The 27,903-nt window shown below is 41.8% G+C and overlaps 2 protein-coding genes across 8 annotated transcripts in view; one reads left to right on the top strand and one right to left on the bottom strand.

Annotated features, from left to right (window-relative positions):
* Positions 1-24,082, top strand: part of FILIP1L (filamin A interacting protein 1 like) — a 239,951-nt gene extending 215,869 nt beyond the window's left edge. For 5 of the 6 annotated variants that reach the window (XM_054973297.1, XM_054973295.1, XM_054973296.1 and 2 more), the window contains one exon: positions 19,546-21,106. In XM_054973297.1, the coding sequence (XP_054829272.1) occupies positions 19,546-19,734 (189 nt within the window). In that variant the 3' untranslated portion in view covers positions 19,735-21,106. Of the gene's footprint in view, positions 1-19,545; positions 21,107-22,681 lie in introns of those variants that run through there. The other variant, XR_008596648.1, reaches the window with a different exon arrangement.
* Positions 1-26,882, bottom strand: part of CMSS1 (cms1 ribosomal small subunit homolog) — a 270,320-nt gene extending 243,438 nt beyond the window's left edge. The window contains exon 1 of one of the 2 annotated variants that reach the window (XM_054973300.1): positions 26,750-26,882. In XM_054973300.1, the coding sequence (XP_054829275.1) occupies positions 26,750-26,822 (73 nt within the window). In that variant the 5' untranslated portion in view covers positions 26,823-26,882. The remainder of the gene's footprint in view (positions 1-26,749) is intronic. The other variant, XM_054973301.1, reaches the window with a different exon arrangement.
* Positions 26,883-27,903: the final 1,021 nt, after the last annotated feature.

Genomic DNA, 27,903 nt, shown 5'->3' with positions numbered 1-27,903 from the left:
TAGGAAGCACAATGCCCTTCAAGATCTCTGCCTTCCCGATCAGCATTACCTTAATCTTGTCAAGATTTAGTTGTTAATTTTTAGCCATTTAACCACAGCAGACGGGCAGTGCTTCAGGAGCTCTATCACATCACTAGCAGATCTGAATAAGGAAATATAGATCTGGGTATCATCAGCATATTGATGACCACCAACCTCCCAACTACAAATGATTTGTCCTAAGGGCTTTACACAGAGATTGAATAACACGGAAGATAGGATTGAAACATGTTGAATTTTACAAAGAAAAGCAAATTAAAATATAGTTATGAGAAAAAAGAACATATATAAAAAGACGTGTCCTGACTGACTCATCAACGCCCAGCCCAAACCCCTTGACCTAGAAACATGAAATTTGGGGAGAACATTCCTTTCATGCTGTAAACACCCACTAAGAAGGGATTTTAAGAAATTTGCCCCCTAAGAGGGTAATAAGGGGTAAAATGTGTTTTCCTAAAGGGATACAGCTTCCCTGTGTGGCTGGCAGGCTCCTGCCTGCTTGTGCCCCCACCCACCGCCAGTTTGGCCACTCTTCCCTGATTGGGCCATCCTTTCAAGGTCATTTGCATATGCAGGCTGATTGGGGCTCACAATATTCCACACCTCATCCACCTCCCCAAGAGACAGTTGGAACACAGAGGTCATTTGCGTATGCAGCCTAATTGGTCCTCACCCCCCACATTCTAAACAGTATGCAGTTGCTATTAGGAGTCACTGAGTGTGTCCTGAGATAAATAACTGGATTTAAAGTAGTTAAATACCGTAGCGAAGCACAGGTATCAAGCTAGTATCAAATAATTTAAACTGGAGAATGATATAGAGTGGCAAAATATAGTATATTTAATAATATAGAGTAAAGCTAGGTCTTACTATGGTTGTGCCACTATAGACATTTATATTGTTCTACATATAATGTGACAACAGCATGTCTAAATTCTCCAGTAGAGCAGAGCCCCAATTTAAAGGAAAAGGAACAAAACATTAGAGGTGCAATACAAACTTAGGATCTTTAGCAAAGTAGTACAGGGAACTCTCTTCAGTGTAACAAGTGGAAACAGCAGTGCAGCAGTGGAAACAAAAAGTCACAATTCATAGGAAACAATGGAACAGCACAATTGTTTCTGTACAATGGAAAAAGATGAACGGTGATAATGCAGTTAAGTGACAGATCATAGATGATCCATGGATGTAGGATGACTACTTAAAATTGTGGTGAACCAGAAAATTGTTGGCTGCATTCTCGTGCAAAAACAAAAACAAAAGAACATGCCATAGATCCAGAGGAGTTAGTCTTGTTAGTCTGTAGTACAAAACAGTAGAGTCCAGTAGCACCTTTAAGACTAACCAACTTTATTGTAGCATAAGCATTTGAGAACCACAGCTCTCTTCATCAGATGCACACAAAAGAACATGGAATGCATAGTTCTTTAGGAAGAGGTGCTGATGTCCGCATCTTCTAGCTTGGCTACCACCAAGGAGAGACAGTTTTGAGTTACACGGCAGGGTTTGAATGCAGTGTATGGAAAGCATGGAGACAGAAACACTAGAACACCACATAACTAGAGATGGGCACGAACAAAAAAAACCCCCGAACATGATGTTCATTGCCATCCACGAACAGGGATTCACAAACAACCACGAACATAGCCCTGTTCACAAACATGTTCGTGGTTGGCTGTTCATGGGGGCCAGCAGGCTCTCCTCCAGCCATCATCCAAGTTTGGTCAAGATCCCTACTACACCACTCTCAGAAACCTGACCTGAGCAGGCAGCAGCAAAGGTACCAATAGTAAATAATAGTTTGGCCCCAGAGCCTGGCAGCAGCACTGGAACTTGAAGGGGTAGATCCCTACTGCATCACTCTCACAGATTGGGCTGTTCATGGCTTTTTTGTTTGTTTGTATTGCTGTTCGTGCCCATCTTTATACATAACCCTTAATTTCCCATTTGATTTGGAAAAAAATAGAGATCTCTGTTCGATCTGCCTACCGGGCACAGCTTGCTTCCAGCAACTATAAGTGCAACAACAAAAGAGCAGGAGGAACCAGCTGCAGTAGGTGTTACACACTGTAAGCTTAGTAGTACAAGGGCACTGCTCTGCTCAATTAATGCTATGCCTATGAAATGTCCCACCTTGCTGATGAAACAATCACAGGATGTGCACATGGATTATTTATACCAAACAGATTTGCCCAGAACAGCATACTGGCATACTCAATTTGCTTACATTGAAAAGTCAGAGCTAATTACTGATAATCAAACTGAAAACCAAAGACAATATTTATTAAGAGCATTATTAGCCTGTTTTTCTCTGAAACTGGGTTCGGGGCAAGTTACAATGGCTATGTGATCTTTTAAATTGTGATTCATATGCAGCCTTAAACCTTGAGGAAAGGCAGGATACAAATGAATAAACATAATAAAAAGTACATTAAACCAAACAGCAGACAGCAACATAATACCTCAGAGACATTTTGGCATCCGCCTTGAATAAATGTGCCTTAAACTTTGAAAATCTCAACTATGTGGAACCCTATTCCACAAAGCAGGGGCAATCGCTGAAAGAGCTGTTGATTTAACAGTGGCTGACCCAATAGGAGGTCAGCACAAACCACAATCAGCTGAAACTATGGTTCAAAACCAGCTACAAATCATATGCTGAAATCTCCATTTGATGGCAGTTTGTTGGATAAGCTTGCTGGCTACCATGGGCCAATCATGCACTCCTAGCCTAACAGTGCATTCCTAAACAGAGTTACACCAGTCTAAGCCCATTGATTTCAACGGGTTTAGACTGGAGTAACTCTGCTTAGGACTGCACTGTAACTTACCTTACAGGCTTACTGTGACAATATAATGTGAAACAGAACCATGTATGCTGCTCTGAGCTCCTTAAAGATGGGATAGAAGTGCACCAGACAGAGAAAGTTTGAACACGCTGCTTTATCATATTGTTTTCAATGACGGCAAGTCACTGAACAGAGACATTGTATCATTTCGATAAGCTTGAGTAGCTAGATATTTCCTTCAGGCTTAGTCAATGAAACATGAATAAGTCATTTAGTAATACCAAGCCCCAGCTCCCCTTATCATGGCTACAAACTTCTGTAGACTGACCTGTGAGTAATTTATAGTGATTTCAAAATGACTTACTTATGAAGAAAAATATCACAGTTCAAAAGAATAAAATGCCCCAGTTCTACTGAAAACTCAAATTTCATGCCAAATACTGTGTTAAAAACCTATCATAATATTACTGTAATGCATTGGCAACAGATTACGCCAATTGCCCCTAAGGTTTTTCTACTTTTAAACTTAAATATAGGGTTTCTTTCTAAATGCTTCAAACAGTAACCACATCCTATGAAATTAAGCAATTCTATCCAGAACCCACACTAAATTAAACATCCTATAATACAAAACTGAGAAACCTTTGAATCATCAGTTGTATCATAAAAGGACAATAGGAACAAGTTAAAATCAAGCATTCCCCCATTATTTTCCTGAGGTATTCTAAATTTATTCTATAATTGAAACCAGCAAAACCTAACAATATGTAGCTTATATTATGTGTTACCATGTAAGATCCACATTTCTGGGGGTGTGCACGGGGGGAAGATTTGGGTTTCCTGCTTTGGGTTTACCCAAATCAGGAAAAAAATTCAGGGAATCTTGAATCCCGAAGCAGCGTTCAAGTATTTAAACTGTTTCGGGATTATTAGGGAAGATTTGGCCATTGTTTCCAATGGGAAATGTCGCTCCTGGCTATCTGGGGGCTTGGGGGCCATTTTCTTTCCTAATAATCCCAAAGTTTCTGAGGACTTTCTCCTAACCCTCCTCTCATGACCCCAAAGTTTCAGAAAAGTTTGGCTTTCGGGGTGGGCATATTATGCCCCCCCCAAAGAAGGTAACCCTATCCTCCTCCAATTTCAATTATTCTCTGGGGGGGGGGATAGTGGGGTTTCAAGGAGGCTGGGGAGGCATTTTGCAAGCAAAATGTACCAATTTAGCAGGAGGCCTCCTGCTACCTGTCCTCTAAAGAACCCGCAAGTATAGGGATATTGCTGCAGCCCCCTCCCCCCAAGAAGGTGACCCCAGATTTATTATTACTACTACTCTTTTTATGGTTAAGTTTTTATTTATTTTTAAAAAGACAATAAAGATAACAGAAGCTTACAAAAAGTAAATTAAAGAAGTAAAAAAGGGAAGAAGGGAAAAAATGAAATATAAAGATGAAAGATATATAAAGAAAAAATATAAATAAAAGACTTTTGATTTTCTCCATTACAAATACAGGTGTGATTACAAAATCTCTTACTCTATGATTACAAAGCAAAGCTCTCTTTTTTCTATTGTCTAATTTCCCACCACCAATCATCAAAACCACAAATCATCTATTCATTTCTATTTGTTTCATGCCAAAAGTCTATAAGGGGTTTCCAGTCAGCAATAAATGTAGATATTGTCTTTTCTCTAATCAAAGAAGTAAGTTTAGACATCTCTGCTTGTTCCAACATCTTCACCAGCCATTCGTCTACTGTTGATGTTGCCGAACCTTTCCACTTTTGCACATATAATAATCTCACTGCCATTGTCATATATAAAAAAGTTTCATGGCTTTTTTCCAACTGCCTGTCCATTAGACCCAAAGAAACACCTCTGGTTTCCGTTATATATTAAACTTTAAGATCTTCTCAATCAGTGAGTATATTTGTATCCAAATTTTTTTGGCTTTATATAAATCCACCATATATGATAAAATGTCCCTTCACAATGTTCACATTTCCAACATAAATTCAGAATATCTTTATACATTCTGGCCAATTTCTCTGAAGTCATGTATCAGCGGTACATCATCTTATAAAAATTTTCTTTGCAGTTAGAGCTTAATGCAAATTTCAGCCTTTTACCCACATATTTTCCCACCATTCCACTTGTATATTATACCCAAAATTTTAGCCCATTTTATCATGGAATTCTTCACTTGCTCTTCCTCTGTGTCAAATCTCAACAGGAGTTTATACATTTTAGCAATAACATATTTGTTATTTATAAACAATTCTATGTCAAATTCAGTCTTGGCTTGTTCAAAAACAGTCTTTTATCTACTTAAAACCTTTCTAATAATGTACATTATTCCTACTACGCTTCATTTAAATGATATAACATTTTTACTGTAAAATGGGTATCTCACAAATCTCTCAAGCCCTGTAACATGGCAATTAAAATACTGTTATTTGTATATATACATGAAGAACTTAAGCAGACAAAGAAGGAAAGTTGTCAAAGGCCTCCAAGACAGAGCTGAAATGTGGAAGTATTCCTTGAATACATACTGTCAAAAAGAAAATGGAAGAACCATGACATTTTGAAAGCCCACAGAAAACAACAAAACAGGCAAGAGTTGCAAACTGCCTATAAAAAAAAGGGTCCAGTTCCATTAACAAAGGCTTAATGGGATGTTATTTACCTCCATGCTATGAAAAGTGTCACCTGCCAATTTCTACATATTAAGCCTCCTGGCCTATTAGCAATTCTACCCGAGGCTTTTTTCATCATTATTAATAATGCAAAAATAAAGATGGGGGACATGGTTAAGTGGCAGAGCATTTGCTTTGCGTGCAGAAGGTAACAAGTTTAATCCCCAGCATCTCCAGTTTAAAGGATCAAGTAAATAAGTGATGTGAAAGACCCAAGACCATACAGAGCTACAGCTGATACCAGCCTTGATAGTTCCTATGTAAATCCTGTCAGCAATACAGACAGAAGCATTTTAAAAACAATGAAAAGGCCAAGGCATTTATTATTCCAGGTTTCCTCACATACTATATAACCTTCCTGTCAGCATACCTGGTCTTTTCTCTAGATGGCAAACAGCCTGAGGGCAAGCTAGCATCTGCCAAGATATACAAGGAGAATTTTTAGTGTAAGAGCTTCAAAGAAATCACTGCTACTTTACACTTAATGGGGTTAAGTGGGACATAAATTGTGCGATTATGCCCTCTGCTGTCCAATCTTTATAAGCCAAAGATCTCATATATTGAAAACACCTTTGACACTGCACTTTTAACATTATAAATTTTCATTACATTCCCTCGTAGATTAAATTTTTAACATGGAAAGGAATTCTGCATGCATTTATTCATGGTACTGGCATGCGATGTTGCTGCAGTAAAAGTAAAGATTAAGTAAAACAAGCACAAGATTTGATTACTTAAGCTACTGGTAGTCAAGAAACCTTACAGCCTAGGGGAATCACTCCACTAAGGTGATGTTCAGCCTCCTCCAGTTACTCATGTTTGCAATCTAGAGGTACAATCTGATTCTTCTGATAATCAGCAAATCTCTTTATATTGGTTTTAGTGATCCTATTTCCACAGAGACTTCTGAAATTCAAAGATTACTATTTGAGAATTAGTGATCTGTCTTTGACAACCATGTGGAAGTTGCAATTAATGCTTAATTCAACAGGTAGACAGTGTTAGGAAGATCCTACAAGGTTGCTACAAGTCAGAAGAGATAATGTAGAACTTAACGGACTAGTCGTACGGCAGTTACATATGCTTAATTAGCAAAGGAGAATATTGCTCAGCACTAGAGCACTTATTTTACACACAGAAGGTCCAAAGATCAGTCCCTGGCATCTCAGAAGATCTCAGGCAGCAAGTGCTGACTTGTGCCTAGAAATCAAAGAACATCACAGTTTATTATTATTTTTTAAAGTCTGGGTTAGGCAGAAAAACAACAGAAATTTCTCTCTCTATGTAGAGCAATGCTTTCCCCCAATTATTCTAATTTTACTAATGATGAAAAGAATCTAGAGGCTAAGCCACCAACTGAAATTGTAGATTGAATGATAACAGAACGGACCTTTGGACACTTACCGTGAAGGGTCCTTCTCCTCTGATGGCAGGAGGACATCTTGGGTGTTTCCCACCATCCTATCGGGGAGGCAGGAAGTAGAAATTTCTTCCTCTTCCTCTAGTAGGTGGGACCACCCTCTTTGTCCTCAGTTCAGGTGAGTCCCTCCAGCAGTAATTATTCTTGCATCTCGATTAGACAGCATCAGAGACAATAAAGGGAAGGACACAGCGGAATAGATGAAAACAGGTTCAGCAGAAAAAACATCCCTGAAGATCTTGGGAGGGCAAGATGTCCTCCTGCCATCAGAGGAGAAGGACCCTTCATGGTAAGTGTCCAAAGGTCCATTCTCCCTCTGAGGCGGAGGACATCTTGGGTGCTCCCAAAGCAGTGCCCTAATCTCTGGGTGGTAAAACCGTCACCAACTAACTAACATTTCACTCAAGACAGTCCACACATATGCATAGTACGCCAGTGAGCGAGCCGCTACTATGCATATGTGTGGACTGTGAACTGTTCTGATTCGCTGTTTTTGTAACTGCTTTGAAGAAGGGGAAACCGGAAACGGGACCTCTTGCTAGCTAACCCGTTGCGGTTACAATTTAAATGTTTATATTACAAATTATATTACAACTAAATTTATTTTTCATTGACCAGTGATTCTGGCGATGTGTATGTGTAGTCCTTTGATAAGCGTATCAGTTCTTCTTGAATGTGAATTTCCACTCTTGAGATATACATTGAATTCACTGCCTTAAAACATTGTATTTTTGATGAAATTTGTATGAGCTTTATAGCCTTGCTACAATTGTGTTTACTCTGTGGACATTGAGTTTTGGTGGTTGGAATGTTTCCCCCCCCCCTCCTTTGTGTGGGTCCAGGGACATTCGTTGGAATGTTTTCCCCCCCCCCTCCTTTGTGTGGGTCCAGGGACATTCGTTTTATCACTGTTTGTTAAGCAGTTCATGCTTTACTGTCCACTTAAGAGTTTATTTTTCTTCACTATTAAATTTTGTACTTTTGCATATATAATTTTTGTAAGTGTCTTGAGTGAAATGTTAGTTAGTTGGTGACGGTTTTACTGTTTTTGGCTTGTTTGATCCGTGACCCTCTCTACTTTGATATACTAATCTCTGGGTGGGACAAGATCTTCGTCATCCACAACGTGCAGAAGGACTCTTCTTCCGAAAGCTGCTGTGGCCGAAGAGTATGTGTGCAATCGGTAGTGTCTGATGAACGTAGATAATGACGACCAGGTTGCCGCTCTACATATTTCCTCCACTGGTGCATTTCTTCGAAGAGCTGCATTGGTTGCCGCGCACCTAGCAGAATGTGCTGTGATCCCTGCAGGTACTCTGAGTTTTTGGGCTTTGTATGCTTCCTCTATACAAGTCCTAATCGAGTGAGTGATCGACACTGAAGACATACATTGTCCTAGACGTGGAGGTGTGATGTTGATGAAAAGACACTCCGTGTGACGGATGTGCTCTGTCCGAATTAGGTATGCCTTGAGGACTCGTCTCACGTCCAGCGTGTGCCACTCACGTTCCTTAGGATGTCTCGGGTTCGGACAAAAGGAGGGTAGGTTAATCTCCTGAGATCTATGAAAGTTGGAGTAGGCCTTTGGTAAAAAGGATGGGTCCGTTCTCAGCACCACCCTATCCGCATGGAAAATGCAGAGGTCTGATCTGATGGACAAGGCACTCAACTCCGATACATGTCGAGCCAAAGTTATAGCCACTAGGAAAATTGTCTTTAATTTGAGCCATTTCATAGGAGCCTCCCTTATGGGTTCAAAGGGTTTTCTTGTGAGGGCCTGCAGAACTACGCTCAGATGCCACATTGGGAACCTGTGAACCGTAGGGGGATTCAGCAATGTCGCCCCGCCCTGAGGAACTTACTTATATGCGGGTGCGACGAAAGAGCTTCCTCCCCCAGCATAGGAATTACTGTACTAATGGCTGCTACCTGTCTCTTTAGTGTCGCCGGCTTCAGCCCGTGGTCTAAACCCTCTTGGAGAAAACCCAGGATGTTCTGCAGTGACGGTTTCAAAGGATCCACCTTCTTGCGCTTGCACCAGAGTGTGAAAGCTTTCCAGGTGGTATTGTAGATCTTTATTGTTGAGGTTTTTTGTGCTGCAAGTATGGTCCGGACTACTTGCGGTTGGTAACCCATAAGGGAGAGATGCTCTCGTTCAAGAGCCATCCTGTCAGCGACATCCACTCTGGGTGTGGGTGCCAAATCGGGCCCTGTTGCAGGATGTCTGGGCATAAGGGCAGACGTATTGGAGGCATGCTGGACAGTAGCTGAATGGAAGAAAACCATGGTCTCCTTGGCCACCATGGGGCTACTAGTATTACCTCCGCCCTCTGCTCCCAAATCTTTCTCAGAAGTCTGGGCAGCGTAGGCAGAGGAGGAAAGGCATAGAGAAGATCGCTTGGCCATGGAGAAGTGAGGGCGTCGATGCCCTCTGCTTGCGGATGGAAATATCTGCTGAAGAATCTCGGAACCTGTCGATTCAGTTGTGCAGCAAAAAGGTCTACTTCTGGGGTGCCGAAGTGTGATGTGATGAGCAGAAAGACCTCCCTGTGGAGAGACCACTCCCCCGGGTGAAGATTCTCTCGACTCAACCAGTCCACTTGGATATTCAGTACCCCTCTGACGTGTTCCGCTTTGATGGATTGCAGATTCCTCTCTGCCCAGCCGATGATCTTTGCTGCCTCTCTCTGTAGTCCAGACGACCTCGTTCCCCCCTGTCTGTTGATATAGGCTTTGGCAGCTATATTGTCCATCCTGATGAGAACATGTGAGTGTGAGATTTGTTTGCTGAAGCTGCTCAGAGCTAGAAAGATGGCTCTCATCTCCACTATGTTGATTGGTAGAGTTTGTTCCTTTCGTGTCCAGATGCCCTGGACCGGGGATCCGTCCAGAGTGGCTCCTCATCCGTGGAGACTCGCATCTATAAAAATTTGCTTGTATGTCGGGGTAAGGAAGATCTTGCCCTGTTTCAGGTTGGACTCTATCGTCCACCATTTCAAATTCTCCTTGACCCGTCTGGGTAGCCGCATCCGTACGACCCTTCTTTGTGCAATCTGCAGTTGGAAGGGTCTTAAGAAGGATTGCAGAGTCCTGATGTGGAACGATACCCACTGGATGGCTTCCGCGTTTGCTACTAACAGTCCTTGGGAGTTTTGATAAATCCATCAGCAGGGATGAATGTTGTTTTATAACGCTGTATGCCAGCTGCCGCGTTTTGGCTATCTTTTCCTGGGGAAGGAAGAAGCGTCCCGCCCTGGTATCTATTGTTAGACCCATGTCTTTGAGACGGCTGTAGAGAGCATTTGCATGAGTTTATTAGAAAACTGTGCTCCCTCAGGAATTGCAGAATGCGTCTGGTGTCTTGCGTGGACGTTTCTCTTGCCCTGGACCTTATCAGGATGTCGTCAATGTAGGGGTGGAGATGCAAACCCATTTCTCGAAGCCCGACAATTGGTACTATGAGAAGTTTGGTGAAAACCCACGGGGCCGTGGCCAGGCCAAACGGCAGAGCTTTGAATTGTAGGTGGGTTCCCCCTACGCAGAATCTCAGGAACCTCCTGTGAGCTATGGCAATGGGGACGTGAAGATACGCTTCTGTGAGATCTATAGATGTTAGGAACTCTCCCTCCTGTAGCACCTCGGCTATGGTGCAGAGAGCCTCCATTTGGAAGTGCCGTAACTTTATGAATTGGTTGACATATTTTAAGTCCAATATGGCTCTCCAGTCCCCATTTCTTTTTGGAACCGTGAAGAAGATGGAATAGACTCCTCTTCCTTCTTCGTTTGGTGGAACTGGTTCGACTGCTTTTATTTCTATGAGATGACGCATTGGTCTGATTGTGATGTCCTGCCTGGATGGGTTTGTTTTCCGTGGGGAAATTAGGAAGCGCTCCGGTGGAAGAGAACGAAATTCTATCGAGTAGCCATTGGAAATTATTTCTCTTGTCCAGGCATCCGCCTCTAAGTTCATCCTGGGCTGTCAAAAGAGAAGCAGTCTTCCTCCCACCGGAGCCTCCCGTGAGTCAGGGCTTCTGACTCTTGTCGTCCAATTCGTGCCTGCTGGTACAGTTCAAGTGTTGCCTCTGCTGTCTGGCCTGGAAGGTCCCTCTCCGTGTTTGGTTCCTTTGAAGGCTCCAGGTTCGTTTTCCCTCTGGCCTGCTTCTGGGTAAGGTATGTTGGGATCTGAACGGTTGGTAGCCAAAGGGTCATCTATTGGTCCTTTTGAGGGACCTAGGTAGTGCTTTCTTCTTATCCTTGGTTTCAACTAGAACCTTGTCGAGTTGCTCCCCAAACAGCTTGCCACCCGTGAATGGATAGGACATCAGTATTGTCTTGGCCTGAATATCTGTCAGCCATGCTCGAAGCCAGAAGAGGCGTCTAGCTGACGTTGTCATGGCCATTGCTCTAGAGACATAGTGTCCAGTGTGGCGTCGGCGGTGAATGAATTGGCTTTTAAGATTCTTTTTTTTTTTTTGAAAAAATTTTTATTGGGTTAGAATCCATTATTTTTACATTTACATTCAATTTTCCCCAATTTTTTCATCTCTAACCCCCTCCCTTTCCCCCCCTTTTTGTTGACTTCCAACAGCTTTCCAACCCTTTGTCCCCTTTCCCTTACTTCTATTAGCTTCCTCTATCTAAAACAAATATATATTCTCCATTATTCTAAGCAGTACATCCTTAACTATTTTTAACATTGTATGCCCAAACTGTAAGTCTTTGTTTCCATCTTAGATAAACAATTTATCCCATTTTTCAATTTCAAATATTTCTATATATCATAAACCAAATAAATCATACATTCATTTATATCAAACAATTTGACTTATTCTCTATATATTACTCATTCTATCTTTTTGTAATAATTCTATATATCTCTCATCACGTAGTCAATCAATTTGACTCATCTATATCTTCAGACATTCAGTTTGGTACAAAACTTACCAAAAAAAAAGAAAATATTGTTAGTTAATCCTTATATTTAATCCTTATAGTTAATTATTTTCTATCTATGTTCTATTTGTTAACCTATATATATCTATATATATGTCAATCTATTAATCTGACTGCTTATTAATTCACATTTATCTCTTCTCCCCCCGGTAAAGTCTCCCCCTTCTACTTCAGTACTTCAGTAGTTCTCAAACTGCCACAGTTTTCCTCCCACCTCCCATTTCTTCTCCAGGTGTTGTTTCAACTTCTCCCAGTCTGTGTTGAACTGCCCTGAGTCCAGATCTCTCAGTTTTCTTGTCATCTTATCCATTTCAGCCATATACAGCAATTTGTAAATCCAATCTTCAATAGTTGGCACTTCTTGTACTTTCCATTTTTGCGCATACAAAAGTCTAGCTGCTGCTGTCATATAAAATATCAACGTCCTGTATTGGGCTGGAATTCCCTCCATTCCCAAGTTCAGTAGCAGGAGTTCTGGGTTCTTATTAATTTGAAATTGTAAAATTTCACTCATTTCTCTTATTATTTCCCCCCAGTACTGCCTGGCTACCTCACACGACCACCACATATGATAGAGGGAGCCCTCATGCTTCTTACATTTCCAGCATTTATTAGAAGTATTCAAATTCCCTAGCGCAATCTTCTTTGGTGTCATGTACCAACGATAGATCATTTTGTAGATGTTCTCTTTGATATTAGTACATGTCGTTGTCTTCATTGTAGTTTTCCACAGGTATTCCCATGCCTCCATTGTTATTTCTTTATTAAAGTTTATAGCCCATTTCACCATTTGTGTTTTAACTGTCTCATCCTCGGTATACCATTTCAGCAGTACTTGGTATACCTTGGATATTCTTTTCTTATCTTCTTTAAGAAGGGTCTGCTCTAGTTCCGAATTCTCTATTCGTATACCTCCCTTTACGGAGTCCGAATTATATAAGTCTCTGATCTGTCTATACTGGAACCAGTCGTAGTTAGGTGATAGTTCCTCTTGCGTCTTTATTCTGAGTTTGGATGCTTCAGTTTTAGTTATTTCTTTGTACGTTAAACATTGTTGTTCATTATCAACAGCTCTCGGGTCTATCACCTCATACGGAACCACCCACAAGGGAGTTCCTTCTTGTAGATAAATTCTGTACTTCTTCCAGATTGTGTATAGACTTCTCCGTACAAAGTGATGCAGGAACATCGAGTTGACCTTTACTTTGTCATGCCATAAATATGCGTGCCATCCAAATATTTTTTTATATCCCTCTAGGGCTAGTAGTTTCTTGTTCTTTAATGTCATCCATTCTTTCAACCAAACTAGGCAGATTGCATCATGATAAAGTCTCAGATTGGGCAGTTGCATTCCGCCTCTTTCCTTTGCATCTTGTAAAACTTTCACTTTCACTCGAGGCTTCTTGCCTGCCCAAACAAAATCTGATATTTTCCTCTGCCATTTTTCAAATTGTTTAGAGTCTCTGATGATTGGTATTGTCTGTAGCAAAAACATTACTCTTGGTAACACATTCATCTTAACTGCTGCAATCCTGCCCAACCATGACAAATTCAGTCTATTCCATTTAATCAAGTCTCTCTCTATCTGAGTCCATAGTTTTTCATAATTGTTTTTGAATAGATCTATGTTCTTTGCAGTTAATTCGACTCCCAAATATTTCACTTTACTTGTTACTTCACAGTCCGTTGTTTCCGTTAATAATTGTTGTTTCTGCTTAGTCATATTTTTACATAATATCTTTGACTTCTTTTTGTTAATATAAAAACCTGCCAAGTCTCCAAACTCCTTGATCTTATCTATCACTCTTGGCATGTTCTCCAATGGGTCCTCTACAATTAACATTATGTCATCCGCAAATGCTCTGACCTTATATGAATAGTCCTTTATTTTTATTCCACGAATTTCCTCATCTTGACGTATTTGTATCATCAGAATCTCCAATACTAGAATGAACAACAATGGAGATAACGGGCAACCTTGTCTTGTTCCTTTACTTATCGTCAATTTCTTGGTCAGTTCATCATTCACCAGGATTGCTGCAGTCTGGTCTCTGTAAATTTCCTTAATTGCTCTGATGAATCTTTCTCCCAATTGTAGCTTTTCCATAGTGGCAAACATAAAGTCCCAGTTTAAATTGTCAAACGCTTTTTCAGCGTCTACAAAGAAGAAACCAACCTCTTTGTCACAACGCTTGTCATAATATTCAATAGCATTGATCACTGTCCTTAAATTGTCTCTTATTTGTCTGTCTGGCAAAAAGCCTGCTTGTTCCTCCTCTATAACTTCCGAGAGCCACCCCTTCAATCTCTCTGCCAATATCTTCGCAAAAATTTTATAGTCATTATTGAGTAGCGATATAGGTCTATAATTTTTCACGTTAGTCAGGTCTTGGCCCTCTTTTGGGATCAATGATATGTTCGCTTCACTCCAAGTGTCTGGAATCCTTTGATCCCTTAAAACCCCATTCATCACCTCTTTTAGGAATGGTGCCAGTTCATTAGCCATTGTCTTATAAAATTTAGCCGTAAGTCCATCTGGCCCTGGTGCCTTTCCTAGATTTGCAGATTGTATTGCCTTACTTATTTCCTCGTCAGTTACTTCACTGTTCAACTTATTTCTCCAAGCTTCCGAGATTTCTGGAAGTTTGGTTTTCTCCAAATATGACGCTATTGATTCTTTATTTACTTCTTTTTTATTATACAGCTTAGCGTAGAATTTATAAAAGGCTCTACTAATGGTAGTCTGCTCCAAATACGTTTTGTTGTTTTCACAAATTTTATTTATTATTTTCTTTTCCCTTTTCTTCTTCAATTGCCATGCCAGGTACTTCCCAGGTTTATTAGCGCCCTCAAACGCTTTTTGATTCAGTCTTTTAAGATTCCACTCCAATTCTTTATTACTCATTGCTGTTAGCTGTTCTTGAAGTATTTTAATTTCCTGGTATACTTTCTTTTTCCCTGGTCTCTTTTTTAGCTGTATTTCTTTGGCTTTTATTTTCTCCTCAATCTCTTGTCTTTTCTCCTCTTTCTTCTTTCTTGCTCTACCATTTAAGTCCATTAGTATGCCCCTTATAACCGCCTTGTAAGCATCCCAAACTTTATTGGTTGGTACTTCTTTATTCACGTTGTATTGTATAAAAAACTTTGTCTCTCTTCTCAATATTTCCATATTCTCTCTTTCCTGTAACAAGTCCTCATTTATTCTCCATGCTTTCCTTTTTCTCCTTTTTCCAAATTTCCACATAATTGGGTTGTGATCTGAGCCTACCATCGGCATTATTTCTACCTCCTTAGTCCATAACGCTAAGTCTTTTGAGGCCCAGATCATATCAATTCTTGATAATGTAGAATGCCTTGCAGAATAAAAAGTAAACTGTCTGCTTTTAGGATATTCTCTCCTCCATACATCTTCGAGAGTCTCTTGTTGAATCAACTCAAAAAAAAGCTTTGGTAATAGTCCTCTTTTCTTTTGTGCCGTTGTAGTCTTTTTATCTAGTTCCAAGTCTGTCACTCCATTGAAGTCTCCAGCAAGAATTATCTGGTCATATGCAAAATCGTCTAAATGCTTCCTCAAATCCTCAAAGAAGCTTTCTTTTGCACCGTTAGGTGCATAAAGTCCGACTACCAACACTCTCTTTAAATTCCAAATACATTCCACTGCTACAAATCTAGCTTCCACATCTCTCATAACAAATTTTGGCTGTAGCTCCTCTTTTATGTACAGCACCACTCCTCTTTTTTTCTTATTAGAGGCCGCTACAAATTCTTTGCCCAGTTTTCCAGATTTTAAATATTTTACATCCTGTTTTCTAATATGGGTCTCTTGCAAACAAACAATGTCACATTTTTGTTTTAGTAGCCAGTGAAAAATGTTTTTCCTCTTATTCGGTGAGTTTAGTCCATTTACATTCCAAGATAATACTTTACACTCCATACTCATAATCTTGTTGGTAAGTCTTTTTCATTGTCCTTAATAAATCGCTCCATCTCTCGCTCAGATCTAATGCGTTTCTCGATACGGGACAGATTGATAAAAACAGAGAGGAAAAAAAGTAGATTTTTAAACTGCAACAGACTAGCGAAAAGGAGGGGAAGACTCGGCAGGAATTGTATTTGAAAAGAGACTAAGTTTAAAGAAGTTATTAAAGAAATCGGACTATTGTTTTGAATACCTGTGGCTTTGGAGCTGTGAGAAAAAGACACCATCGCGAGATCTGCTGTGGGAAGACGGGAGACAGGAAGTGCGTAATAACAATAGAGCGGCTGGAGAGAAGCGGCCCTTGCTGGAGGGCAGGAAGTAGGGAATCGCCATTTTTGAAAGGGGAAGGGTCGCGGCTTCAGCGGAAAAGGAAGTAGGCCATCTTGGATTACAAAATTATAGAGAAACCATAGAGAAAAGACGCCCGACATTTTGGACTCTTTAAAATTTAATTTTTGCAAGAAGACCGGGACATTTAAAACAGAAAAACGTTAAATTTTACGCCACGGAGTTAAGGAAGAGAGCGGATTCGTGGGAGCGAGCTAAAGCAAGCCCCACGATGTCAAAAAAAGAGTGGCAATCGGCAATAGAAAACCTGGATAAAAACCTGGACAAAAAACTTTTAGATATGATTAAAGAACTTAAGGACACGAAATTGGAGCTGATTAAAGAGGTTAAAGAGGTTACACAGACAGTAAAATCGGAGCTGTCAGAAGTGAAAAAAGGTATGGAAACAATACGAAGTGAATTACAAGGAACGCAGCAGAGAGTTAAAACAGTAGAAGACGCGATGGAGAATTTAGCAGACACGCAACAAACAGAGATGAGATTGGTGAAGGGGAGAATGTCAGTTGCAGAAACTAAACATATGGAGAAGCAGCTACGTTTTCGTGGCTTGCCAGAAGTGGAAGGAAAGTCAGCGCAAGAACAGATGACTGAGGTGTTGGCTGAATACCTGGGGAAGGAGGAGGAGGAAGTTGTGGCTATCCTAGATGTGGCATACCGTGTGAATTCGAGAATTGCAACCCAGAGGAAATTACCAAGAGATGTGATTGTGCAGTTTACAACACGAAATATGAAAGAGAGGATTGTGACAAAACAGTTTCAAGATCCATTGGAGATTGATGGCAAGACGATCATTATAATGAAGGAACTGCCCAGATCAGTGTTATTAGATCGGAAAAAATATAAAGTGCTAATTCAGATTTTGAAGGACATGAAAATCAGGTACAGATGGGAGTTACCAGAAGGAGTGTCCTTTGAGTTTGGAGGGCTTTTAAGATTCTGTTTGCTCCCTCTATGAGTCGCTTGCTGCTGTTCGGAAGTAGCTCCATCAGTCTCCGTGTCCATACCACCGAGGCTCGGGAAACGATTGAAGCTATGGCGGAGGCTCTGACCGCCATAGCCATGGCCTCGTGCGCTCTCTTGAGGACCCCGTCTCCCTTCTTATCCAGAGCGTCTTTAATCAAGGCCTTCTTCTGAGAGCAGACCTTGGGACTGGAGTGCCGTCACTGGAGCATCTACCACCGGTACCTGTAAAAACTCAGAGGTATAGTTAGGCAGAGCATACAGTTTTTTAACTGAGTTTGAGAACTGCTTGGGGGCTGCTGGCATAGCCCACACCGCCTTCAGCTTTCTCTCAAAGAACTCAGGGAATGGAAAGACCTTGGCCTTGTCCTCTGATCTGGGGAAGAACTCTTTGTTCCCTCTGGGTCTAGTGGCAAAAGATTCCGCCCTGGGTTCCTCCTCTTCCCCTTTAGGTGTTTCCCTGAGGTCTAAGGCTGTTAAAGTCTTTGACAGCAGGTATTGGTAATCCTCTGTCTGAAACAACCTGGTAGACTGTTCTACCTTAGGGTCCTCTTCCTCCTCACCTTCTTCTGAGAGGAAGCCCCCATCGTCTGAGCCTTCACTAATGGAAGAGGTGTCTTCCGGCCAGCGTACTGAACTATCAGAGTGCATGCCCAAAATCTTTTTGGCAGCCTTTGTTGGCCAGGGGTTGCTCGCTTCCAGAATGGTAGGGTTGTTTGCTGCCCGTCTGGGAAATTGCTCAGTACTATAACATTGGGGCTCAGGCTGACACAATGAAAGCAATTGTTCTCTCACCGACCTCCCAATGGCCTCCAGGATTTCTGGGGACAGGGCGCTGTTAGAGTCACTTACAGTAGTCTCTCTTTCCATGCGGCTGGAGCTCTGGGTGCCAGGATCATCTTCGAGTTGGAATTCTCCCGCCAGGAGGTTGGCAGCCGCGTCGCTGCGTTCACGCGGGAAAACTTCCACCGAGGCCGAGTTTCCCGACAAAAAAAGAGCTCCGCCGCACCGCAGCGCCCTCAGCCTGCCGGATGGGACGCGCAGCCTTCCCCTGGTCCCGCTTCACTAGCCGGGGCCGTTTAGGGGGTCTGTCCTCAGTCGTTGGTCTTTCTTGGCTGGACAACCATGCAGGCTTTGTTTGCATGCCGGCGCCGCCTGATCCTGTCGATGGTAGGACAGCTTCCTGGGCACGATCTGATGCCTTTTCCAAAAAACTGTCTTCAGAGTCTGATGACTCTCTGCAGGCCATGTCTCCTCCTCTAAATCTCTCCCTCAAGGGCAAGAAAAAAGGTAGAGAAGGAGGTAGAACAAAGAAAGGCGATTCTGAAGTATGAAGGTATAGACAGGGAAAAATTAGATTTAGATTTGGATTTAGTTGGATTTAGCTAGAAAGGGAAAGGGAAAGTAAGTAGTTAGCAGAGCTAAGTCACTGTGATATTGCTCTCCCCAGACGCAGGAAAGAACTGAGGACAGAGAGGGTGGTCCCACCTACTAGAGGAAGAGGAAGAAATTTCTACTTCCTGCCTCCCCGATAGGATGGTGGGAAACACCCAAGATGTCCTCCTGCCGTCAGAGGGAGAAGTGGAGATGCTGCTTAATTCTGTCTCCCCAAGAACACAGTACACACACAGAAGTAAAACTGCTCAGATAATACTAGTGGATACAGAAGCAAATAAAACTGGTGTCCCTGAAAGTAACCTTGAGGATATTTTTTGAAAAGCACTTTGGCATGGTTCTCCTTTTGGTCCTGAATATTTCCTATCAACTATGGAACTGTGCTGCCATCTGTAGACAAAAAGCAACAAGCTCCTTTCCAACTCATCCTCTAGTATTTTCCAGCACTTTTCCCTAAGAAAACTCATCCTCTAGTATTTTCCAGCACTTTTCCCTAAGAAAAAATTTAAAAATATCACCTAGCAAGAAAAAGGTTCATTCTCATGCCATTTTAAGGTGAAGTTTAGTAAAGAATGGTGAAAGACAGGACTCCAACAGGTGGAGATAGCAATTTATTAAATTCAATATATAAATTCCAATGTGGTTAGCTTGTCATCAGGAGACAACCATGAAGAACAACTTGCACACAATATAATTTTGATCATTTGCTCCAACCATCATTGTGCAAACCAACTGCCTAGTAGCTGAGCAAATTGGCAGTTATTTCACAAATTGTTGTTCTTGCTATCCCCCTAAAAGAGCAAACTGCTTAAAAGGTTTTAGGATCAATATACTGGAATTAACCAATTCATCTTTCGGATTCCTGCCTTCTTCTACTTTGTGATGTTACCCTTCTGGTGTGTTTTGTTTTCCTGTGTAAATTAGTGGCCTTAACAATCCCAATACTTTCTCTTTCTTTTATTTATTCCAAGATCGCTGATGTCTTCCGTCAAGCAATTCCTACTCGAATCCCTAAATCAAAAGCTATGACCACAACTGTGGTACCAGTGAAGATACCTACTGGACAACTCAAGACATCACTCCAGGACAGTAAGGATGGAAAAATGCACATCACAAGAACCATACCCAATGGTGTCACTCAAAATGGTGGGAAAAAATAGGTGACTGCTCAGTGTGTCACAAACTGATGCCTAACTTTTAATGAAAAAAATTCTTCCAAGACTTATGAAACGCCATTGATAAGTAGAAAATATTTATTTACGTCATTTATAGTCTGCCTTTCTCACTGAGACTCAAGGCAGATTACACGGCATAAATCAATACAATCAACAGCAGGGATGTTCGGTAAACAATGCAGTAAGGTAAGGATATGATCACACTGGAAGTATAATGGCATCTGGACATGAATCTGTTGTCCGTCAATCCATACAATTGTGAGTAACTCAGCTTCTCCATATTCCTGATTTGTATCCTGTTACAGGACAACAGTATACCCCTTAATACGGACTGGGAAATAAGGTTGCAAAGGACTTCAAATGCTAACCCAGGGTCTATTATCAATCAACTTTTTCAAGAACAGTAAGAATTCTATATGTACACATTACAAGATTTTGTTTTGGTGCTCAGTTTTGTTTTTATGATCTTAATTTTAGATAAATGACATAAAAAAGATTAAATAAACCTTAAGATTTGACCACTGTAGAAGAAACACTGCAAATGGGGGAAAGTGAAAAAAAAACAAGAGAGGTAACTGGATGTAGACATTTTGCCACCCGCTTAGCATTATTATGTATCAGCCAAGCAAATTTGCCACTCACCTGAGGTAAGCAGCAATTGGCATCAACCTGCTTACCTGTTCCTTCCCAACTCGTTCACATTGCCAGAACAACATTCTCAAAGTTTGGACTGGCAAATAACATGGTGCTATCTATGGAAGGAGAGCTGTAGCATGATGATATCATGTTCACAACTTCTTCCCTCTAGCCTTAAACAGCTGGTAGATTTTTACAGAGAAGACAAGAAAGCCCAGAGGATTCTCTACTGTGTTTCTTCAGAAAGCGAGTTTGGTGCCATACAAACAAACTCTCTGTAGAGGAAAGGGGGAGATATGTGAGCTTAATAGTCCCACAGTGCTGCAGAAGGAACACAGGGCGATGCTAAGAGTCTTTAGACTCTAGCCCTATCCTTTCCCATTTTAAAAAAGTGTTCAAATGCAGCAGTGTAACTGAGGTGGAAATATCATATGCTATATGATGGAAATGGGTGACTGTCTACAAAATGCTTACTATTTGCAGCATGCTATGTATTTTAAAAGCTGAGATGTTGTGTATTTTAATTATCGCCATGTACTTTGTGTGTCAAAAAAGATTAATTGAACAGGTTCAATGAGAAAATATTTTTTTAAAATGTGAAATTATTTTAAAAATCAATACGTGCGTAAAAAACAAGGCAACCAGCATTTCTCCTGTATCTCAGACAATAAATTCTTTTCTTACTTGTGAGTGTGAAAATAATAAAAAACACTGAACAACATTCCTAAAATGCTATCAGGGGACGGGGGAGATTACTTTAAAAACAGTATGATGAAAAGCAAATAAAGGGGGGGAAACCTACCAAAGCATACTAAATTATTTTTTGTCCTGGAGCTGACTTTCTACTAAGTGATTCCCAGAAAGCAGAAAGCTGTTGCTAAAGGATGCGTAAGCTGATCCCTCTCCACAAAAAAAGCCATGTGAGAGACTAAATCAGGACACACACACACACAAAAAACCTCCACCAATAATACAACATCTACTTATGAAGCTGTTGGTGTGCCAGACACAGGGGAACTCAGACAGTCCCCAAATGCATCATCACTGCAAGTGCCTTAGGAGTTCTCCTTGGACCCAGAAGGCGGCTGTGTATATCCAGGAAGAAATGTCAGTCATAGGCCACATCTTCTCCAATGTGTCTGGCCTAGCAGCGGTGTCAGACCCTCAAAGGCTTTCCTTTGCTATTTGGGCCAAGAAACAGCTCTGCAGGCCAAGCAAAATGGTCTGGCATGCTGCTATTCAGCTCCTGTCCTAGGAATTGCCCAATGCCCACCCCTTGACTAAACTGACAAGACATATTTCATATCTGCCAATCTTTGCGGTATAGTATGGCTGCAATAACATTTAGGTAGCTATTTTACTGCCTTATGCACGAGCATCATCTCATGGCTGGAGGATCAGCTGCTGTTCATTTCACTTAGAAAGGCCTAAAAAGTTCATTTCTCCTCCTGAAACTTGTGAAAGCAACACGTGACCTCCAGAGAGGATGGACATTAAATCCTGTATAAACACAATAAGGCTGAGTTCATATGGCCCATGTGTGCCCAAACTAGTCCTAATGCAGTCCTTTTTATGGACTCGTCCAGAAGATTAAATAATACACTCCCACTTGAATTCTAGCCTTTGTACAATTTAGACTCACAACAACACTTAGAAGACAACACTGCAATAATATTCAGTTCACACAAAGTGGTGGTGGGGATATGGAGAACCATACTGTGATTTGCCCCTTTGAAACAAAAACACCTGGGCAGATGTATGCTTCAGCCATGGAGAGGAACAGCACATGGGCTCCATATAATTAAATACAAGGACAAAATCAAAAGATTAGTAAAATCTCTGCTTTTTCAGCACTGGATACCTTTTTAAAGCCTAGGTAAGTGCTTTTGCTTAAAGTGGTACAGCAGGACATGGCTCAGCATCTGAAGAATTTTAATAGCAGATGGTAGATCCAGTCCAGGGCCACCCTAAAATAAACACAAATATATTCTAGCATAAACTTTTGTAAGTGAGCTTTGATGCACAAAAGTTTATGCTGTGATAAATGTTGTTAGTCATCAGTGTCCCTTTGGACTCTTGAAATGTTTTTAAATAATGTAACTTAAGATCGGGGTATCACTAAATGTAAGTGGTCCACATATAGCTTGACTCCAGGGGTGCACAGAAGACCCCCCTTCTTATGCACTTCAACCAGCCCTGAAGTTGCATCCTCCCGGACGGGAAATGAAATGCTACTAAAGGCTTAATGGAATGCCATCCAAAATACACTAAAACTCTCAACCCTCCCCGGCTATAGGATACAATATCTTCGGCGATGAATTAAGTGAGGAGGAAGAGGAAGGAGAATCAAGGAGGAATAGAAGAAGGAAAGGACTCAGAGACTAACTCCTCTTATCCGGATGTGAAGAAACAAGATAAATAGAAGAATGATTCTTACAAGGGACTTCTGCCGAAGATATAGAAACTGTATATGAACTTATGGGGAGGGGTTGGGCAATGGGTATATATGTACGGGAATAAGGATGTTTCGAAGGAAATGCACAAAAATATACAATAAAAAAAAAAGGCTTAATGGAATGCAAGGCTCTTAGCAGACTACCTTCAGCCTCCTCATGTCCTGGAGATATGCAGAAATCTTGACAATAAAGACAACTGAGAATTTCTGGTCTCCATTCTTCCCTTACCTTATCAAAAGTTAAATTATCTCCCCTGGGTCATTAAATTACCTGGGTCATCCATCAGCACAAGTATGTTTATTAACATTCATCAATTCCTTTGGTCCACATCAGAAACTTTAAGCTATGCCTCTATCCCTCTGTTACCTTCAATAGACAAATGTCCTGTTTGTTTATCACCTCCTGGGGATTAACATCCCTGTTCTTGTTTCTCTTGGGGATAAACATCCCTTTTCTTGTTTTCTCCCGGAGACAACTTTTGAATTATTGTTATTGGAGGCAAGTAGGGCCTTCCTGTCTTATGGTCCATTTTACAGTATAAATGGTCCGACCTGAGCCCAGTAAGCGTGTGCAGCTTTCAGGGACCCAAAAAGACTGCCACTCTCAGAGCATCTCTGCAAGAACACTGGCCATTTCAAACTGCTCTCCTCTGAGGACAACGCTATTCTTCTAGATGGTAATTATTACCCAATCCCTGCATCTCTCTCTCCAATTTCCCCAATGCCTTCCTAGAAATCTGTGCATGTAGACAGATTTTAATTAATTTATTTATTTATGTCATTTATAGTCCGCACTGACACTCAAGGCAGATTACACAGTGTGAGATTAGTACTGTCAATATCAAGAATATTTCCATAAACAATGCCATAGGGTAAGTAAATACAAGTTGACAAAGACACAGCATTAGCAGGAATCCAATACAACATAGTGGTGAAGGCTATGGTTCCTAATTCATTAGCGGATCATGTGAGATCCCCTCCCTACAATACAGCTCTAGTATCTGAGTCAAAAGCCTTTTTGAATAATTTGGTATTGCATTGTTTGCAGAAAGCCAGGAGAGTGAGGCCTCTCCTGACCTCCTCAGGCAGGCCATTCCACAGGGTAGGGGCCACCACAGAGAAAGCCCATGTACGGGCTGCTGTTGATTTTGCTGAAGTGTAGGGTGGCACCTGCAGGAGACGCTGTTTGGAAGAGCGAAGCTGCCATGGAGGAGCATAGGGAGGGAGAGGGTCCTGTAGGTATGCCAGACCAAGGCAGTGAAGAGCTTTGTATGCCTTATTTCTCTATTAATAAAGTTCATTACTGTTTTGGAAGAATACCTGCCTAGTTATTTCCTTGGAGGACTGGGACCTGGTAGACAAAGGGGGAGATCCTGCTTGTTGCCCCCTCTCAGTAAGCCTCTCCTTGCTGCTAATTCCCCCCAAAACTTGCAAGGAGAACCATTCATATCACAGGACATAGCCAAGCAATGCTTGCAACACTCATTTAACCACATTCTACACTATAGCAATGAAAATTGCAAGTCCCAATTACAAAACAGGAAAATATCTATGGTTTGCAGAAATGTGACAGTCCCACAACAGTAAAACTTTGGGAATGCATGGACTGTACACACCAAGTGAATAATATCTAATGATAGTGCTAAAATGTTGGGGGTTATTTGGAAATCGCTTCCCCATCTTCAAGCCCCTCACCCAGCGCCTATTACAAATGGAGCCTAAAATCCCCTCCAACATTTGTATCTGGCTCATAATGGCCTTGAGCTAGCCCCAACCATTCCATTTCCATTCATATTTATGGATGGCAGAGAGCCTCATCACATGGCTACCATTAAACCTTTATTGCACCCACACAGTATCCAGGACACAAGAATCCAAGGTAGTAGTAGATTCTATAGAACCCCAACAGTCTAGTACCATCATTAATATTAATTATATTTTTTATTTTGTTTATTTCATTTTTAGCCTACTGTTCTGAGAGACTCAAGGCAGATTAGGAAATAGAAAAAAAATTCAATTGAGACAGCATAAGACATTGAATAAGCAATGTGGACTAGAGTTACACACTTGAAAAACAGTGCAGACCAACAAGGAAAAAGAAAAACCTTAAGTATGACATCATAATGCAGAAGTGGGATACAAAGCTTGAAGATAATGCAGTAATGCAATAAACTTTGAAATAGAGTATATTCTTATTCCCATATAAAAGCAATCCCTCATCTCAAGCAATCCCAATGCAAACTGAGGTGGAGGAAGGCTAACCCATCTCTTATAATAACTAAAATATTTATGGCCCTAAAAACAGTTCGTCCAAAAAAGACAAATTGAGAAACACCACTGTAGCATATCTTCCACAGAGACTGGGCTTTGGGGGCATATTTTAAATTTACCATTTGCCTGCTTTGGGGGCCAATTTCCTGGTGGTTTGGTCCTTCCCACCTGCCATTGCATCCAGGCCAGAGAGAGAAATGTGGGCGGTGGAGAAGAGGCCTCATGATACATCAACATTACATCCAAGTTTTCACTCAGATGGGACCCCACTGTGTCTTACAACGTCATTTCTACCCCCTCACTCTGCCTCCCAATGCTCCAGGAGTGCTAAGTGACGGCCTGGTAACCCTTGCATCTGTATACTACAGGCTTAAACTGGCTGAATAGACATCCCTCTCCTCAAGAAGCCTTGAGAAATACCACTCAGAAGATGTAAACAGATATGACAAAATCCTGAATCAAGTGTATAGATGTCCCATGCATGCCCCCAAATCTTATTCATTGGCCCACTCAAATGTAGCAGTACCATGCCTGGGCAGGTATGCTACTGGAGTGCTAAATGCCACACACAAATAGTAAATATCTTTAAACACAACCCATAAACCATCCTATCCTGTGGCCCACATCATTTAAATATTTTCAGCATCCACAAGAGTTTTCAGACAGCCTGTAACAATACCTCAAAAATGTATTTTTCTTTCAGTCCATGGTTGTTTGGAATTCACAATAATGTTCAACAACATACGACTTTAATCTTCATTTAAAGTATAGTGTTTACAATACTATATTGCTTCTGTCCTGTAGACACCGGATATTGCCGCTTCTTTGAAAGGTAGGGTTCAGGACAAAATTTCTGCATACCAGTCCCAAAGACAAACCAACATTATTACCCTGAGAAAAAGAACAGCTCCTAGAAAGCAAACCCATTGCACTTGTTTCCACTCTCCTCATGGAAATAAAATCTCATCAGGACTCTTGTTCAGTGCCTAACCCAACTGCACTCTAAACATCAACCCATTTAAACTTGGGTCTTCCTGTATCTAAGCATCGTGATGGGGTCACCCTAAGTCAATTGGGACCTGAAAGCACATTTGACTGTTTCCGGTTCCACAACTTATTGTATATTTCTGCATCCCAGCTTCAGAAACAATTCAAGTTTCTAATGGGGATTCTTCAGGGAAACCATTTCAAGCTACAGTCAGACAGTCTTCCCTTATGTGGGTAGACAAGAAGTAATATGAATGTGTATTCAATATATGATGGACATGACTTGCAATATCCACCCCCACCCACCCCCTTCGCATGCAAGTTGCTATAAATTTGCTTGGCACTGCTCAGGGAGAGTCACTGCGAGCGTTTATCAATCTGTGGTGGGCTTCCAAGTAGAAACTTTAAATTGCTCATTCTCCAACGGAAGAAAATCAACAGACGAATGGCAGGAGCAGCAGAAAACGTGTGAATGGGCGAGCGCAGGGCGAAAACGTGAAGGGTGTGGAGACCAAGGGAGGGGGCCGACGACAGAAAAGTCGGGAGCAAGATAAAAAAAAGGGGGGGGGAGACAACAGAGAAGGCTACGGGATAATGATAAGTTCATCAGCGGCCAGCAGCGGCTGGGCCTCCCCCTGGACCTCCTGGTACCTGGGCTGCCGCCGCTCTCTCCGCGCGTTTCCACCGCGGGTTCCCACCACGGCTCCTCCAGAGCGTCCCCCATGCCGTTGAGCCGCTTGCAGGCCACGCCGCTCCTTACCCGCGGAAGAGGAGGAGGAGGAGCCGACGCGAGAGCTCCAAGGACGCCACCGCAGGCAGCAGCTTCAAACAAGAGAAGCCCGCCCACAGGGGCGCCTGTGGGCCGGGCCTCGGGAGCTCGGCCTCCGTTCGCTTCTGGAAAACCGGGCGCGAAGGCGGTGTGCCGCCGTTCAGGTTTTGCTTCACGGGGAAGCGCGCGGCTGGCCTCTTCTCAAACGACCCAGGCAGGCTCGCCTATAGGCACTTTGAGCTCCTGTGCGCGGCTCTTTGTGAAAGACGAGATCAAGGCAAATTAATCAATCATGTACTCAGAAGCGCAAGATTCGGGTCTAGGAGCACCTTAAAAACCAACGAGATTTCCAGCTTTGACTCTCGGACGCTCACATCCTAGAAATCTAGTTAATCCTTAACGTGCTCCTGGATCAGAATCTTGCTCTTCTACTATGGACCAACATGGCGAGCCCGCCTGAAACTAACCATCGCGGCCTCAGACTCCCGTTTTTAAAACTCCTCTTTTGCTGTTAAATGGCGAAGCGTTTCCATCCTACTCAGTCCACCAATGAGTTCCAACAGCAGAAATCAGAGAGTGATAAACAATTCAGAAGCAGAGCTTATTCCCGCATTGCCTTTGATGCTCAACGGGGAACTGTGCATAGGAGCGCGCTAAATTCTAAACGCGCGCGAAGCTGCCTTGAACTATCAAGATTAGTCTTGTCTAATCTGACCGGCGACAGGGTTTTAGACAGAAAAGTCTGTCGGATCACTTATAAATTGAACCAACCGAAATTGCTAAAGGTTAAACCTGGAATCTTCTGCGTGCAAAGCAGACGCCCTACTACTGCCGCTGGGCTTGGATCCAGATGTCGCTGGACTCCTTTTTTAAAAAAAAAAAATCAGCAATAAACTAATTTAGACTGTAATTGCCATACTGGTACATTTGGCATTCGCTTCCTTTGGTTTATTCGCGGGATGGGGGACAGAACGTGTGTGATTCCCCACCCGCGCGCCCCACGACACCGAAGTCAGAGACATGTTTCTAGTTCGAT

The sequence above is a fragment of the Eublepharis macularius genome, chromosome 3 (genome assembly GCF_028583425.1).
Source record: "Eublepharis macularius isolate TG4126 chromosome 3, MPM_Emac_v1.0, whole genome shotgun sequence".
Classification (NCBI taxonomy): domain Eukaryota; kingdom Metazoa; phylum Chordata; class Lepidosauria; order Squamata; family Eublepharidae; genus Eublepharis; species Eublepharis macularius.
Note: the sequence above shows the minus strand (reverse complement) of the source record. Positions and strands in the feature narration are given on the sequence as shown.